Genomic DNA, 18,501 nt, shown 5'->3' with positions numbered 1-18,501 from the left:
ACACAGAGGAGGGAGCTGCGGAGAAGGGGAGGGCAGTGGTGGCCTCCTGTCTTGACCATATTTTCCCCCTTTTCCCCCTCCTGGGATAAGATAGCCTTTGTCTTTCCCTCAGAGGCGGCCTCTTGCTTTCGCAGAAGAGGATTTTATCATCACAGCCTCACTTCTGCCTTGCTTTCTAGAAGCTCCTTTAGAACGTGAACTCCCGACAGACACACAGCACTGAGTTTCTCCAACTGCTTAGTGACTTGTCCCCTTTTCCCATCACTCGTCTTTTTGGTACTTTGCATCCCCTCCCCATTTCTTTTCTCTCCTCTGCCTTCCTTTCTCTTTTCTCTCTTGGTCTGTATCTATCACTGGACTTGGAAGGCAGAGGGATGTGGGTTTTAATTCTTGGGCCTCTAACCACCTTCTCTGTAGCCTGAGCTCTGTGCACTGGTCTAACCTGAGACTTGGGTGTGATGACGACCCATCGCACGGGCTGGATATTCAGGAGGATGAGTGACCTATGACAACCACCTGCCTGGCCAGGAATCTGCCCCCACTTCTGGGTTCGGTGTCCCTGTGTTTAAAGAGAAGAGGTTGTAAACACTGTCCTAGACCTGCTGTCACCCCCCTCTTCGGTCCTTGTGAGTCTTCTGCACTAAAGAGGACTACAAGATGGCATTAAAAAGGGAACTGGTAGATAAACTATATATATATATATATATATATATATATATATATATATATAAACTATATATATATATATATATATAAACATATATATATATATATAAACTATAAATATATATATATAAACATATATATATATAAACTATATATATATATATATAAACTATATATATATATATATATATATATATATATATATATATATTTTCTAAGTAGATGTGTGTGTGTGGGGATTATACACATTCAGACATCACCCTTACCCACCCACCCACACACGTGGAAGGGAGCCTATAGAGTGGCTAACAGAACAGAGTTGGCTGTCTCTTGTGATTCGCTTGATATTCAAGGGTGGTCCTGGCAGTAAGCTGGAGGAATGACCTCCTTAGGGCCTTGGTCAGATTCTGACGTGTCCATTCTTTGCCCACATGGATGAGCACCATTTGAGAGTCATGGAGACATCTCATGGGATAGACTTGATTTTCAGGAGACTCCAGAATGCATGAGGTCAGGGCAGAGAATCAATGTACCAAATTATAGTCAACTTGGCAACCAAGCCACAGCTTGATGTCAGCTGTCTTCACCTGTGAAGTCCCTGGACCGAGGGTTGCTGTGTAGCACCACCCTGTTCCAGTTCATCACCAGTGCCTTCACCAGCTACCTGATTCATTTTGTCATTCCCTTATCCAGGTACCCAGTCTTTTACCCACGCAATCCTCCATCTGTGTACCTACTTCCTCCTTCATAAGATACCAGAATGCCTACTGATCGTTTACTCACCGTCCCATTCACTCACTCACTCAGTTCCTTGTCCGTCTATGCACTCACTCACTTCCTGTCTCTTCTGCTCATTCCACACATACTTGCTGAGTGCCCACCATCTGCCATGCACAGTGCCAGGCTCTGGGCATGGAATGTGGAGCACAGAGAGGGCTCAGGAGTTTACAGTCTGTCAGGGAAGAAAGCCGTTGATACAACAGTCACCAAGCCATGACAAATGCTGGCATAGTGCCTGTCGGAGGGTCTGGCCTGTCAGGAAAGCAGGGAGGGCCTCTCGGAGCAGGTGGCACTTGGGTTGAGGTCCAAAGGGCCATAAGTGGTGCATTAGTAGAAGAAGAGTGTGAAGGGTCTTGAAGGCACAGCTCGGGAGGCATGGGTGCAAGCCTGGTGCGAGCAGAAAGAGAGGGGTTAAGAGGCTGTGCCGCATTCATGGGCTCACCGTGTGCTGGGCTGATGGCTTACCAGGCACTGGGCTAGGCTCACGGATGAGTCACCCTCATCCCTGCCCGTCCAGGGCATCACTGTAACTGCGGAAAGGTAGGCACAGGGAGGGGGTAAGGCCGGCACTGAGAGACTCATCATTGCTGGACACTGCTCTCACTCAGGTGCAAAAATCAGGGCAGGCTGCTCAGAGGATTTGAACTGAGCCATGAAGAACTGATGGGATTTGACCTTGAGTAGGCAGATGGGGGTGATTCAGGAGAAGGGGTGAATGGGAGCTGAGGTATAGAGGCGAGGGGTTGTTGCAGGACTCAGATGGAAAACCTAGTGCAGTCTGGCTGGCCCACCCAAAGCGTGAAGATGGTTAATGGCAGATGAGATTGACCGGACCATGGGAGCCCACGAATGCTGGACAAAGGGGATCACACTTTGTCCTGCTTGTGGGGAATCTTGTAAAGTTTTCAAACGAGGAAGGGCACGACCCAACTGGGCTCAGGGCCAACAAACATGGTGGTGGGTGGGTGCAGGCTAGATTGGAGACAAGAGAGCAGAGTCAGGGAGACCAGAGGCTGCCCTGCTGGAAGTTGCCTTCTTTCTCTGACCCTCAAGGCCAGGGTGGCCCAGTCCAGAGTGACAGGGCCTGCCCTGTATGAGAGCAGCCCGTGGACATCAGGGGACTGGGGGCTGAGCTGTGGCCTCACACTGTGCTTCCCCTCAGGGTCGGAGTGTGTCGCCTTGTGCCTGGACCACAACAGCGAGTCCATCATTCTGCCAGTGAACGTGACTGTACGTGACATCCCCCACTGGCTGAACCCCACCCGGGTGGAGGTGAGTGACAGAGCCACCCCCCGTGGCGAGGGGAGGGCAGTGACCCCGTTGGACACTCGCTATGCCCCCAGCCCGCATCAGTCCTTGTATATATGTTGAATCATTGACTTGTCGCACCTGTCGTGTGGGGTGGGAACCGTTCACAGTCAGTTCTCCAGGTCCCTCCGAAGGACCTTTTACTTCCTGCTCCACTGAATCCTGATGACAGCCTAGGAATAAGAGGACTGATGTCTCCAGTTTAGAGATGAGGAAACTGAGGCACCAAGAACCACACAGAAAGCAGAGTCAGCTCACAAACCCATGTATGTCTGACTGGGAAGTCTGTACTGGTAAGGATGATGCAGTCTGGCTTCTCTAGACGAGCTCTTACAAGGCCTTCCACATTCCATGGCCTAGACTTCTGGGATCCTTCTCCGCGCTTACTTCCTTTGGTGGAAAGCAGTTAATCTGCGATATGGGAATTAGTAACACCCACCGTTTATGAAGCACCCACTGTGTTCGCGTGCCCAGCACCCCGCACACAAGACTGCACTGAAACCTCAGAATCGCTGGATGGAGCAGGGGGCATGGCATCGCCTCCACCGCCTACTTTTGGACACTGAGCTCTCAGGAGTGCGAGGGCTCGAACCCAAGCCTGAGTCCAAGTGCAGTGCTCTTCCCACAGTGCCAAGCTGGCATGGTCCTGGCCAGAAGGCCACGTGGGCGCCTCCTCCTGGCACCCACTGCCATTGCCCAGGCCCACTTTGGGGCTGGCCACTCCCCCTCGTCACCTGATCTATCCGAGGCCCTAGAGGCTTTGTGGGACCCCACTCTTGCCCTTCAGGGCAGCGGGGATCCTGGGCCTCATGTAGCACTGGTTCCGGGCACTGGCTCACCCTGGAGTAGGTGTAGGAGGGAGGCAGGGCATGCAGGACTATGTTCGGCTATGTCCCTCCCGGCCAGGCTTTCTGCCCGCGGAGAGGGGAGGCCTTGCTGCCCTGCTGCAGATCTCGCTCCGGATAGCTAGGCAGAACCCGATACCGGGTGTACGGTTTCTCAAATGAGCTGAGGGCGTGATTTCGAGGGCTTACTCAGCACTCCGCCCGTGGAGCTGGCACTGGACTGGGCCGGCCTGCCCTGCTCCCCCGCGCACCCCAGCATTCTCCTCCTTCCTCTTTCTCGCCTACGGCCCTCTGCCCCACCTCCAACTGTAGTCCCTTCCCCCTGCCCCTGTCTCCGCTCTGTTTCTCTCTCGCCTCTCCCAAGACCTCTCTCGCCTTGTTCCGCCTCCCGCCCACCCGTGCTCTTGCCCCTTTATCTGCCCCTGACTCTCCCATGCATACCCGAGACAGCTCTGTCTCCCTAACCTCAAGCTCCTCATCTGTTTTCTGACCTGAGCATGCCTTTCCCCATCGCGAACCCAGAGTCCCCGTGTAGATTCTCACCGAATGCCCAGTGGATGCTGGTGTGCTATTACACACCCAGGGGCGCGCACAGAACCGCCAGGTCAGAATCTCAAGGAGGCTGGAGATCCAGCACAGGTCCCTGATTGTACAGATGGAGAAACGAGCAGCAGAGAGGGAGGGGATGAGGCCAGGGTCACAAAGGATGAGAGCTGGGATCGTGCCATGCCATGCCTCCCCTCCCTCTGCCCTGCCCTGATTCCACATACCCAAAGGCAGGGGAATCACACTCCTCCACAGAGCAGACACAGGAGACCTCCCTCATGCCCCACTACCAGAGGTCTTCTCTGTCTGGGATTCAGACCAGTTTCCCCTGGCCCGGCTCCCACTCAGGCCTTTGCTCTGCCCCCTGGGTGAATTCCCACCCTTCCCTCTGTGAGCCTGGGCACTAAAGAGTTCAGTTATAATTCACTGTGAAATAAATCCAGGGATTTGAAAGCCTGCAAGTCCCCCCCTTCCCCAGTTGCCCACCCGCTGCCTGCCTGCCTGCCCCAACCCCCACCCAGTTCCCTGGTCTGCCGGCCTTTATTGATGCTGGCCTACGGAGAGAGCCATAACGAGGTTCAGACCTCCACCGGTCTCCGGAGGCCTCATTATCCAGGACGAAAAAAAAATGTGGTAGAAAAAGGGAGGAGGGTGAAGGGCAGAGATTGATGATTTCCAGGAATACGGCAGAAAAGCTGGCCTCTGCTGCGCCCTTGCCCCTTGTGTGACGAGAGCGACGTGGAAACAGAGCAGGCCCTGGGTAGCTCTGCTTTCTGAGGCCTGCCTCCCATGGCCAGCACAAGGTAGATGGGTGGGGGCCAGGCTCTTTTCCAACTCCTGTCACCTTTGTCCCCTGGTGAGGACGTGCGAGGCCACGACTGATGTTTAATGGATGCCTCCTGTGAATCAGGCACTGGGTCAGCCTTTACTTACACCCGTCCCCTGACACAGTCCGTAAGGTAGGTCTTAGTGTCTCCGTTTTTCCCGGAGAGTGAATGGCATCTCAGGGATGGAAGCCACTTGCCTAAGAGAAATTGAAGAGACACCCCGGCCAGTCTAATGCGGTTTTCTCCAGCTACCCGTGCCATCTCTGTTCAATGCGTAACAATGATAATAAAGGCAAAACGTTGACCGATGGCTTGCCAGGGACTGTGCTGGTAAATAGTTAACAACTGGCTGTCCGCCACTGCCTCCACCTCCGCCCCCTAAAATAACCGTATAGAACTCTGACTTGTAGCATTTGCTAATGACAGTGGTGTAAAGACTTCCCCCCATGGCAGATGTCAGGTTCTCCAAGTTGCCCTCATCGCACACAATGTTGGGAAGGGACGGGCATTACCACCTCTCATGAGCCCACATGACAGGATCTATTTTAAGTACTTTACACGTATTGGCCTGTATGACAAGAACAGTACCCACTTAGATGAGTAGAATCTCAACATGTGGCTAGTGCACCAGAACAGTGGCCTTTGCAAAGGGCAGGCCCACGGTCATCTTGCTTACAACGGCACTGCCCTTAGTGCTGAGTACACAGTGGGTTTCGCTAAATACTTAACGGTTGCAGGGTCAGGTGACCAAGGTTCTAGTGCAAACCCAGGCATCTTCTTGCTGTGTGTCCTTGGACAAATCCTATCATTTCTATAAGCTGCAGTTTCCCCAACTGTGGAATGAGACATAGTCCTGGATCAAGAGTCACAAACTCAAACACCCACAGGAACCAGGCAGGCAGGATAAATGGGTGAAGCAGGCCAGGCCTATCGTTCTGTATATTAAATACCTAGTCATATTATTCATAGTAGTAGCAATGTTTTACTCTACGTATTTCAGACAGACAGACTTAAAGAAAATATATCAAATGCCCATGTACATACTATCCAACTTAAGAAATAAGAATTTTTAAATACAGCTGGAAGTTTTTCTTACTGAGATTTAACATATATGCTGATCCTTAGCAAGAGATTTGAGAAATTTGTATGTTTGCAGCCACTCCTGAAACCACTACCCAGGTCAGGGTCTGTGACTCCCCAAAGATCATCCCCTCCCCATGCCAGGCAATGGCTGCACCAATGAGATAACTTCTACTGGGGCTTTCTTATTCCTTTTTATTGAGGTATAATTGACATATAAAATTATATTAGTTTCAGGTGTACTAAAATGTTTAGTTTTACTTTCAAAAACAAGAACACTGTGTCCCTTCATTTTTTTTTAAAGTTCTTTCCTTTGAAAGCCCCCACTCCCCCACCCCCACCCCCCACTTTTGGAAGTGACAGGGATATGGAAGATAGGGAGAAATCTTCCTCTTCTCTAATAAATGAGATGATACAAACTCAATGACAGATGGAAATGTCTCTTGGCTCCGGTGCTGGAGAGACTGCAGGGAATGGTAGAGACAGTGGTGAACTCTGGAAAACATCCTGCTTCCCAAGGGGGCTCTCTAGCCAAGTGTGGCAGTGTGGAAATGTATGCCTAGTACGGCTAGAGTTTCCACTTTTTCTTGAGAAAAAATAAGAAATCTGGAGTCTTTAAAATGTAAAATCTCTTAATTTTTTAAAAAATACTGGCAAATAATTTTGACTTCTGTTAAGCACTTTGTGTGCCAAACCGAACATTTCTGTGGGTTGTGTAGCCTGGAAGCCGTTGGCTTGCAACCTTTGGATGAGATAGACTCCCAGCCCTGGGCATCTCGAATTCTGGGTGGCATTCTCTGTCACCAGCCCCAAAGGAGCACCTCTAATCTGCCCTGCACCTTGACTGGGTCACAGCAAATGTATTTCACAACCTCAGAGGCTTGTAATTCTTCTAGGTACTTGAGACCTTGGATTTTATAATGGCTCCTGGAAAAAAAAAAGGATGGAAGGAGGGAGGAAAGGGAGGAGGAGAAGAACAGGATGGAGGAACTTAAGGGAAAAAAAGGAAGTCATTGTTTATTGAAGGCATCATTTATATAGGCATGGTTTGTTAGGCAGGTCAATAAATGCCACCTCATTTTGTCTCCACCATACCCCAGTGAGATCAGTAGGGTCACCATTTTACCCATGAGGAAGCTGAGGTTCTGAGGGCTTGTCACTGCCCAATTCACATAACTAATGTGGTTCAACCAGAATTTGAACCCAGCGCTAATTCTCCTGCATTTCATCATGCAAGGCAACCACCTTCCACATTATAAATCATAATTCAACACTTGCAGACAAAGGATGCAGAGTTCTGTCCTTGGAAGAGAAGGCAGCACTGTGGGAAACCCTGTCAAGAGTCCACAAGGCAAAGATAGAATGGTTCTGAGTGGACATGAAGTCCAGTCTATCTGATGTATGGATGGAGATAATTGTGTGCCCTGGAGGTGAAGCCCATGGACGGAGAGATGTGTCAGGGATCCAGTGATTTCTCATTCACTCATGCATCCACTCACTTGCTCATTGGTTCATTCACTCATTCAAAAACATTGATTATGCCCTTCTAAATGGCAGGCAGTCCTCAAACACCAGGCATACAGGGGTGGAAAATGCCTCAACTTTTAAAGAAAGCCAGAAGCTCCAGAACTGCTAACAAAAGGCAAAAATAACTTAAATGGTAGAATTCACTCACAGTAAGGCTTGTAAATCAAGGACAGAATTAAGGAGAAAAGAGGGCTCATCCTAGAAGGTATTAGGAGGGGTATCTGATCTGAGCCTTAGGCTGGGGAGGCTCTCTTACGATGCTTTCTCACAGGTCTTCAGCGCTGCCTGGGACCCATCTTCTCTGGGACTCATCTTTGAGACCGTCCTCCCCCACCTCTCTTTGTCTCATAGCCTCTCCACCTTTCTGAACCTTGGTCTTTCCGTTGGTCGAAAGAGTCAACTATTTTATACTCACAGTTTTGGGGGCTAGGACACCATAAGTGAGAATGCAGGGTTCCAAGTATAGACCTGGAAATCAGAGAGCCGTGGGCTTAATTCCTGACCGTCATTGCCTCTGTGTATGGTTGGGAGCAAGTTGTTTAACTCCTCTGTGCTCTGTTTCCTCCTGTGTAAACCAGACTCAAAAATAGTAGCACGCTCATAGTTATGGTGAGAATTAAGTAGATGAAGCCTCAAGCACAGGGAGTGTGTTGATGAGGACGAGGATAATGATGGCAGGGTGGGTGCCTGTGCTTTGCTGATGATGAGGTGACGACAGTAGTGCTAATGATGGCAGTGGTGGTAGCACTGGTGGCCTGGGTGTTGATGCTGACGGTCACTACAGCCAGGAAGACAGGGCGCTCTATTCTTCCTAAGCACACCCACCGTTGCCCAGGTAGGAAACGAAAGCCATCTTACAAAACCTGGTCTGAAACCTGGCCTGCCTCTCACTGGCATCCAGAGGAACAAGGCTGACGTTTGCGGGGCCCCATCTGGGATCTCCCACTTTGTGGTGTAAATAGCCTAGCCTTCCCTTCAGCTCCTGCCCCTTACCCGCTTCCCAGTTCTCCTCACATACAGAGAGGTCCTGTGGTGAGACAGGTAGGACGTGCAGCCCAAAGGAATAGTGGAAAATCCAAAAGCCTTGGAAAGATAAATAGGCTCCTGCGGATAGTATAAAAGTCCTTTCTCTGAACTCACGTCAGGTAAACCTCAACTGACAGAAACTTGTACAACCACACCACGACACTCCTACAGACGGATTAAATTAGCTCTCAGATAAACAGGGGGAGGGATGGGCATCAAATCCCTCGTGGATCCTAACCCCGCTGTTTTCTATGACTCGAGCCTTACCGAGTGCCCCTCCAAGCATCCCTGTTTTTTGGCTGGGAACAGACCCTCAGACCCAGAGATGAAAACCTGGATAAGGTGTCCCAGAGAATGAAAGCAGATGTATCTCCCCACTTCTGGCCCTGGGGCCAGGAAGCACAGGGCACCAAAGTAGCTGGAAGCTGGAAGAAAGGAACCCTGGACCTACTCACATTCCTTCATTTGGCCAACGTGTTTGCTGTGCTCCAGGCCTGGTCCTTGGGAGAGACAGAGATGTCTAAACCCAGGTCTTCGGTTAACCATTTCCATACCACTTATCTCAGTGCATCATCACAACAAGCCGATGACATGATTTTCAGGACCCATTTCACAGGCAGGAGAACCAAGCCTCAGAGTGGAAATTAAAGCAAATTCAAGTTGAATTGCATCCACATCTGACTTACCTCAAAGCCCAATGTCCTTCCCATATATCACCTTTTCTAGGTGTAATGGGAGAAGGTAGACAGGGACAGTAGGGGCAGTAGGGGACTACGTAGTAGACTTCACCTTGCATGATTGATGGTCACATCCTCAAGTTACGTTGTTTGTCCAAGACCTTAATTTAATTCCACCTACACTAAACTGGTCCTGTAAACTAAACACTGTGGTAGGCTTTGTAAGGGCTCTTCTGATACTCTAGAAGAGAGGAAGCCAAGTAAACAAAATACAGCCTATTGATAAAATCATCTCGATTTTGAGATGTAGCCATTCATTTATAGCAAAAATATTTTGTGGGCATCCTCCATGTGCCAGACGCCATGTTCCACGATCCAAGGGTGAACCAGAGATGATGTGTGTTAGGGAAGAAAGGCACCAACCCAGTCTTAGCCAGATCTTGGAGTCATGTGATTCCCTTTGTTCCAAGCTCACCAAGAAACCTAGTTCCAGTTGGGTTCCCACAAAGGTCTGCCTTCATGGAGAAAAATGGGTTAGTCACATGGTTTTCTGTATTCTGGCCCATTTGACTGTTCATTTCTTAACTAAAATTAATCAACTGGCACCCATCCAGGAGAGCGAGCCCTTATCATATAGACTTCCATGGCTGGTCCCTCACACAATTACCTCTCGTTGCAAATCTGAGCATTGCCTCCAGGTTATTTTTATTTCATTTTTTACAGAAATCATTGTAATTTTGGCGTGAAATGTAAGGCATCTATGGCAGAATAGAGAAAGGAGCTTCTGGGATCATTATGTTAGCCCCATTCCTAATGTTATTTACCTTTCTAGTTTTAGCTTTCTTTTTTCACCTCCTTTAAGAATTATCCTCCTATTGGGTTTTATGTTACGAGCTACCTTAAATAATTTCCAAAACAAGTGCTTGCTTCCAAATCCCAGTTTCTTCACTAAACAGTTATGCAGCCAGGGGAATTTATTCTCCTTATGACCCGAGATTGATGCCCACCTCACCTCATGACGAGTAATAAATAAGATAATGCATAAGGTAATTAATACGAATGTACTCAATATATTTTAGTTGTCATTGTCATAGTAATACTTATTATTATTAAAGGAGGCTATAAATAAATGCATATATGCATACCTATAAGCTCTGAGGGGGTTGGGGAAGGCACCACAGAGGAAGTAAGTCCTGAGCAGCAGTTTAAAAGATAACTGAAGATTCTCCAGGAGGCAAGATGGGGAAGGGCATTTCAGTGAAGGAGAACAGCCAGAACAAAGTCACAGGGGTGTGGGAGTACGGACAATGTCAGGGGATTGTGAGCGGGCCCATATGGCATGGCGGCAGGTGGAGGCAGGGAGGGTTCTCTGTGTCTCCAAGGGTTCTGAACCAGCCCACTGCTCTCAAACTGTAGTATATATCAGAACCATCTGGCAGGCTTGTTTTTAAAATGTGGAGTCCCAGGCCCTGGCCCTGGAGGTTTGGATTCATTAGATCCAAAGCAGCTCTGAAAAATCTGCCTCCTTAATGTGCTCCCACAGTGCCCCTGATGAAGATGGTCCTCAGCACGTGCTTTGGGAAACCCTGCTCCACACTGCTCTCCCATCTTCCTGCTAGAGCCGGATATCCACTCTGCCTCATCCGCTTCCTCCCTCCACCCTCCCTCCACCAGCCAAGAATTTCCTGAAGGGCCTTTCTAATCGCGTCTTCATCCTCCCAATTCTGTTTCTCTCCAGCCCCTATTCCTGCCTGGGAAATACAGAATCATGACACCCACAGCAAACACATATTATTGTGACCTTATGATTCCTGTTATTTACAAGTACCTGGGCAAATTATTCATCTAAATGCCAGGGTGAAATCAGGGCTTGGAAGATCCAAGAAGAGGTGGGGTGGTTGAATGTGAGATCACTGAAGAGATGACTTCCTTCCAGCCTCAAACCCATCTGACCGCTCTCTCCCTCTCTCTGCAGAGAGTTGTCTGCACGGCTGGTCTCAAGTGGTATCCTCACCCTGCTCTGATTCATTGTGTCAAAGGCTGTGAGGTGAGTCCCTAAAAATGATCCTGCTGTTGTTATCATCATCATTATTATTGTATATTAATCATGGCTGTCATTTGCTGTACCTACTAAGTGCTGTAACTATCCTTTTTAATAGACTTCTTGGACAGAGATGAGCAATCCGATTTTACAGATGGTGGAACTGAGGCACAGTTCAACAAACATACTCAAAAATACATTTAATGGATAACAGAATTGCGATTCCAAGCCAGGTTTTGCTGCTTCCTAAGCCTGTATTCAACATAATACTGCATCTGTAAAAGGGAAGGAGGCCATATTGATTTTGCATCTTTAATATGCCAGGCACATTACCCAGATTATCACATTTAACCTTTACAGAACCACAGGAAGCATTTTTTTTCTTTCTAATTCCTACTTTACTGCTGACCATTACTAAAAGATCACTTCCTTTTGCTACATGTTTGTCATTCACTTATTCTTCGACCCCAGAATTAATATGGACATCTTAGACCCGACCATAGGCTGAAAGCGGAAAATCCTCTCTGACTTCGCAGTTGAACTGTTCCCTGGAGTTTGAAATGATGATCTGTCTCTGTCTCAGTGACAAACCTAGGGAGGGACAGGGTACTTAGGATGTCATGTGTATTCTTAAGGGGGCACTGTCTATGGAACTAAGAGATATTTCTGTGGACCCCAAGTCCTTTGTGGTTCTTCTCAGCTGAAAGTGAAAAGGAGGCCCCAAATTCCATCCGGGTGGATGAACACTTATCTGCGGTGCCCCCAGAGCCCACTCAGGAAAATGCAGGTGAAAAGGACTATATTGTGCTTTAGAAAACTTTGTGGGTTTTTTTAAAATTTATATATTTATTTTGAGAGAGAGAATGGGAAGGGTAGAGAGAAATGGGGAGAGAGAATCCCAAGCAGTCTCCACGCCCAGTGTGGAGCCCAACCCAGGACTGGAACTCGGGAACCACGAACCTTGAGATCATGACCCGAGCTGAAATCAAGAGTTGGACACTTAAGTGACTGAGTCATCCAGGTGCCCCATAGAAAACTTTGTATTTGATGAAATTCTTAGAATGTCAGAGCCAGAAATGCTCTTCTAGATGATCTAAACCTGATTTTTTATTTTAAAGATGAGGAAACTGGGACCTAGATAGTAGCCAAATCTAAAATTTGATGGAATGCCAAAACTGGAAGGGTTCTTAGTATGATCTAATTTAGTGTGATCTACTCAATGCTTATATGGAGTGGAAAATGAGGGTCAGAGAGGGGATGGACTGCCCAAAGTTGCACAGCATAAAAGCCACAGAACCAAAGCATGAACCTGGGTCTCCTGACTCCAGCCCAGTGCTTTTTCTCCTCCACTAGGCCCCTCCCACCCATGAAACACCTCGGAACTGCAAGTGTCACAGGACAGTCCCTGGGTCACACTTTTGTTTCTGTGCATTGGTTAGGAGCTCCCTATAGCATCTTCTCAGGGCACTTGACACTGAAGTCTTTAAGAACCTCCATTCTTCCAAGATTCAGCCAGGAATGGCAAAATCAAGGCCAAGGCCCAGGCCCTGTGGCTGTTGCTTCCTTCCATCTCTCTGGATTGGTCCAGTGCTTTGCGAAAAGGAAGCTTGGATTACCTGGGCACTTGTTCTGCTGAGTTGGCGGTCTCGGCAGCCAGTGTGACAGCAGAATTCGATCCCTCCTTTGACTCAGCACTGGGGCCTAGGAGACCCTCACCTGTCAGGCTCCGAGCACTGCCAATGATGCTTATCGCCTTTGCCCTTGTAGGTGCTCCTCCTCTCCTTTACTCCTCAGCTTAGAGCTAATAGTTTGCCTCTTACCTGGGGCTGAAAACAATGCCTGGAAGAGATACAAATCCTGGGCCCAGGAAGGAGCCATCAACCTGGAGTGTCTAGAGGTAGCCAAGACTGAGAAAGGGTTTTGAGACTCATGAGCCCTCTACCCACCCCTCTGCCCCCACCGTATCCAAAGTGGTCATTCACTCACTCATGCGTCAGAGCTTCACTGATGCCTGTTACGTGCCCAGCACTACTCTGCATTCTGGGAACACCATGATCTTAGTCAAGTGAAAATAGTAACTATGCTCTTCCTGACTCATCTGTGGTATCTCCTTGCCCCTTGTCCATCCGTGTATCCGTTCCTGAGGTTTTACTCACTAAACATGTAAGGAATGTATATTTGATACAGTTTTGCTCAAATTGCCACACGTTTTGCTAGAAAATTTAGGATGCAAAAATAAATGACACACATTCCCATCCATCAGGAACTCATAGTGTAGTAAAGGAGATAGACAAAGAGAGAATTCTTAAAGATGTACCAAGGGCTGTATCCAAAACAAGTACAAGAAGCTGTAGAAACACAGAATATCCGGGGGGAATTAGAGAAGGCATTTTGGAGGGATGAGGTTTGAACTAGATCCTGAAGGTTCAATTCCTCACCTGAACATATTAGTAATAGTAGTAGCCATGAGAAATACCAGCGATGGAAAAAAAAATCTCTAAGTAGTGAAGTGTTTCACATGTTATTTGCTGTCTCTAGAAAGTCTCCCTTCTCCACGCTCATCTAATTAACCCCTGCATGTCTTCGGATCCCAGCCAAAACGTCATTTCCTTAGGGACACCTTCACAGAGCTCTCTGATTAGGTTCAGTCCTCTTTAACAACATCACGTACCTTTCCTCCATAGGTCTTATCAGAGTTGAAATTGGCCAATTAGATGTGTGATTATTTGATTAAAGCTTGCCTGCTCACTGAAGTGTAAGGTCTGGAGGAGTAGGAGCTCGATCTATATTGACTCACTATTATGTCTTTTTCTTTAGCATAGTGTATCACACATCGTAAGCATTCAGTAAATATGATTAAATACAAGATGGACGTGTAGATGGGTGGACAGATGCATGGATGTGCCGCAGGAAAGGACACACAGCTAGTGATGAGACTGGAGATTTTTTCAGGGGCTAAATGATAACAACAACAACAACAACAACAATAATTAAAAGAACCAGTTTCATTTATTTTTTCTTCTTCTTTTCTAGCTATTCCTTTACCAAACCAGTTCCTTTTATTCTAAGGAAGGTGCATTAGGTTTCCTTCCTTCATGTATTTGATATAAGAAAGACCCTAAAGATCAGAGCCCATAGGCAGGTCTCCTAAGGCACAGAGAAGAACCAAGGGCTTATCCTTTGTTGTTTGTGCCTCTCAGCTCAAATATGAATGTGGTAATGTGTTCATTACGGCAGGTGCACAGCAGAGCCACACTTGTTTTCATAGCCATGCACCTGTGCACACATACATCTGAGAACAGCTCTTGCCTGTTCTTGGTTCTGTCTTGCTAAGATGCTTTTAGACCCTAACAGGATAGTGAGGAAATGGAATTTGGCATCATGAGTTGGGGGCGCAAAGGCTCTGTGAATTTGGGGCAGAGATGCAAAAGCCAGGGATGCCACGGGGGTGGGGGTGACTCTTTGTGGAGCTCAGTTCTCCCCATAACAGTCAGGATGCAAAGGAGAGACCACTGGATCAGAGGGGTTGTGTTGAGATGCAATGGCCTTAGCCAACTGATGACACCTTTCCCATCAGTGAGTCACTGAGCATTAGAGCACCCATCCTAAACTTTAATTAGAGTGTTTTTGCTTTCAACTGCTTTCTATAGTAAAGGGTCATATGGTATTGTTTTTGATGGGGCAAGGGGTATGCTTATTGTTTTGAGAAATCAGTGGACCTAGCCTACCTCCCTATTTCATTGTGCTAGGAGTCTTGAGACCCAGTGAAGATAACCCAGTTAACCAAAATCACCAAGTAACCCCTCCAGTTCACTGGGGTTTGTTAGACTAGAGCCCAGATTTTCCAAACCTGCATTTCCACTATGCCAATGCAATCTATTCAATTTCATAAACATCTCTAAGAGCCAAAGTTGTGCCCAGCATTAAAACAGGCGATAGGGAGACAAAGATGAACTGGATGTTGCCCACATCTTCAATGAGCTCACAGTCTTACACCAGCTACATGTTCATAAACAGAAAACAGTGGCTAAGTGCTCAGATGGGGAATAAAAAAGTGTTAGGGGGTTTGCAGATACTCCTGACTTTCCTGTAAGATTTCCCTGGGTTCAGATCAGTAATGACTTAACTCTGTCATCTTTTCCTGATTTTTGTAGCACCACAGAGTTGGAGGAGCACAGGGAAGAAAAGCAACAAATCAGTATGTGCTAGATATAGGCTAGAATGGCAAAGAAAAAAATATGAAGCCAACTTAGATTTAAATCACTGCTCTGCCCTGCCAGTGTGATCTTGGCTGGGCACTTTTCTTGCTCTGAGCCTCAGAATCATCTGAAAAGAGGGAAGAGCAAAGCTTACCTCACATGTTATTTGGAGAACAAAGACAACAAACACATAAAGCACGTGACGTTAAGTACATCTGTACTCCAGTGCTAGAGGAGAAGGAGCCCACAATCACATACGGACAATTGTGCCAAATTCCTATGAATTCTTACTTTTGATCTTTATAATTCTGGGTAGATTGCATTCAGCTTATATTTTATTATAAATTGTGTGTCTAATTACCTACTACTAAGAAAAGTAGGGGGAAGGTGCTCAAATTTTCTAATCTTTTCGTGAAGTAAAATGAGTCCTGCTTTGGAAAGATGTAAGTGATCTATCCTGTGGCTTTGCATACTACTACAAGTGTGTCCACCAGCGTAACCATAATTTAGTTGGGGAAAACTCAGCTAGATAAGTCTTTAAAAATGGTAGAAGCGATAACTGGTCTAAGAGGGTGTTGAGACTTGAAGCCAGGTAGGCTGTCTGCAGAGGTTTTTAAAAGGTTGACAGATAGCTAGACAACCGCAGGGCCATCGCTCACCCACTCAGGATGCTAACAGGCCTCCTTCCCTTCTGCCTCTCTCCCCCTTTGTAGCCCTTCATGGGAGACAATTACTGTGATGCCATCAACAACCGGGCTTTCTGCAACTACGATGGTGGGGACTGCTGTGCCTCTACGGTGAAGACCAAAAAGGTAGGCCCCTGGGCACCGCCTCCTGCAGGCCTGCCCAGCTTCCCAGCCAGGATCACCCTACATGCTGGCTAACCTAGTGCCTCAGTTGTGTCAGCACTTGCTCACAAGCTGTACTGTACTGTACTGTACTGTATTTTTTTTTTTATTCTTTTAGGCAGTAGTTGAACTAATGTCATGTGCTGGGCCTTGAGCTAGGTGGGAAGGTTCATGGATGATCTTTGCAGATGTGGTTCCTCACCCTCAAAGCTTAGAGGCAGGTATGGAAGCAGACAGATACAAGAGTCATCAATACTTTGGGATGAGGAGGATAGAGCACTTTGAGGCCCCAGGCCAGGGGTTGGAGAAGGCTCTACAGAGGGATCAGCATGGAAGCTGAAACTTGAGAGATAAAGAGAAGGATCAGGGAGGTGGCCAGGAAAAGAATTCCTGGGGCATGTAAAATCCTAGAGAGAAGTTGCATTTTTAGGCTGTATGGCTAAAGTCTAGGGGAAGAGAGAAGATGGGACATTTCTACCAAGGTAAGTCATAGCCTTTGATTATTCTGTAATCTCTTGTTTCTCACATCTAATTTTTATAAAATTAGCAGGGGTGGTCTTGGTTGTGATTTTCTTCCTTGGCATATTAAGATGTAATAGGAGTGATTCAAGTGTTTGTAGTAAAACCTGAATATTTGACTATCACGTGTATCTACCAGTCACAGAAGAGTGGCCACCTCCACTTTCTTCCTGATGAGCGCTGGGGAAGAGGTGGGTCCACCAGGGCAACCCAAGTTGAGAGCACTCTTGTGATGAATATGTTCATGGGAAGCTATTTCTGTTTTTATATTCATCAATACTCTGAGCCAAAAAATCATTTGAGCTCATCTCTCTCTCTTTAAAGGAGGGAGAACTTTGTTCCTAAGACGGGTCAGTCAGTCTTAGCTGACGAGGTGTCTGTGATCATGTGGTCCAAACTTTTCATTTCATAATGGGGCACTGAGGCCCATAGAGGAGGAATGATTTGTCTATGGTGGCAGAGGGAGTGATAGACACAGAGCAAGGCTCCTGGCTTGCTACTTAAATACCTTTATATTGTACCATCCTTAAAAGAATTAGTTCCTTTAAGAATGATGCTCTGACCCTAGAATGCACGGATAGACAGGGTAAGACCCAAGGAACACACTCAAACTCCATTTTTTGGTTGATGACTAGGACTGCTAGGGCTCTCTGGGATCAGCCAGTCTTGTATGGGCAACATTTCAGGATGCCTGCCCTTCTTTTCTGTTTTAAACACTGAAGGTAAACACTTTCTGCCCGAATACAGTTGAATAAAATTCATTGTCTATTAATGAATTTTCTATGAATGAATTTGTTTTGTATTTATTCACTCATTTCTATTCATTAGTAGAAAGTGAATTTTATTTTTCTCCCGGGTACGAAACAATACATATTCTACTTTTTGGAAAATCCAGAAAGTAGAACACCACCATCACTGCTGATCTTACAACCCAAAACAGCCATTGCTTTCCTTCTGGAGTATTTTGTGTGTGTGTTTAAGTGTGTGGGTATTTGTGCCTATGTATATGTCACTGCATTTCCAGCTTGCAATCTTGTTTTGTTTTTACTTAGCACAGGAAATCTTACACGTAAGAATATGGTCTGACATTATTACAAATTTCCCAGCCATAGTTTTTCCTCTATTATTATTTATCACAGGGTTGTGATGTATTGTAATTTGTGTAACCATTCCCCTCTGGCTATTATTTTTAACTCTTGGGTTTAGTTTCTCACAACGATAAATAATGATGCTTGTGAATATATTTGCAGGTAAATATTTTTCTAGCTCTTATTATTCCTTCACAATTGATTTTTAGAATTGAAAGGACTAGGATAAGAGGTGCGAGCATTTATAAGGCTCTCGATACATATTGCCAAATGAATAGCATACAATAGTGTCAGTTTCACTCCTTGGAATGAGCCATTTGCGAAAGTGAATGGACAATGAAGTTTGTGTTTTAAATAGAAGTTTGTGTAGAATTATGACACATCATTCATGTGACACCATCAGCTGGAGTTAAGAGCAGCTCCGATTAAAAGAATTTTCCTACCAACTATAACTTATATACAAAAACATTAAAAAAAAACTAATTTATTTTTATTGGGAAACTTCCTTAAATGGATTGCTGTTT

General features: G+C 46.6%; 1 protein-coding gene across 2 annotated transcripts in view; it reads left to right on the top strand.

The window, feature by feature from the left end:
* Window positions 1-18,501, top strand: part of PAPPA (pappalysin 1) — a 244,862-nt gene that overhangs the window by 209,967 nt on the left and 16,394 nt on the right. For both annotated transcript variants that reach the window (XR_009251453.1, XM_058694371.1), the window contains exons 19-21: window positions 2,609-2,718; window positions 11,258-11,329; window positions 16,236-16,334. Coding sequence is in view for 1 of the 2 variants with exons in the window: in XM_058694371.1 (XP_058550354.1) it covers window positions 2,609-2,718; window positions 11,258-11,329; window positions 16,236-16,334 (281 nt within the window). In the remaining variant the exon portion in view is untranslated. The remainder of the gene's footprint in view (window positions 1-2,608; window positions 2,719-11,257; window positions 11,330-16,235; window positions 16,335-18,501) is intronic.

The sequence above is a fragment of the Neofelis nebulosa genome, chromosome 12 (genome assembly GCF_028018385.1).
Source record: "Neofelis nebulosa isolate mNeoNeb1 chromosome 12, mNeoNeb1.pri, whole genome shotgun sequence".
NCBI classification, from domain to species: domain Eukaryota; kingdom Metazoa; phylum Chordata; class Mammalia; order Carnivora; family Felidae; genus Neofelis; species Neofelis nebulosa.
Note: the sequence above shows the minus strand (reverse complement) of the source record. Positions and strands in the feature narration are given on the sequence as shown.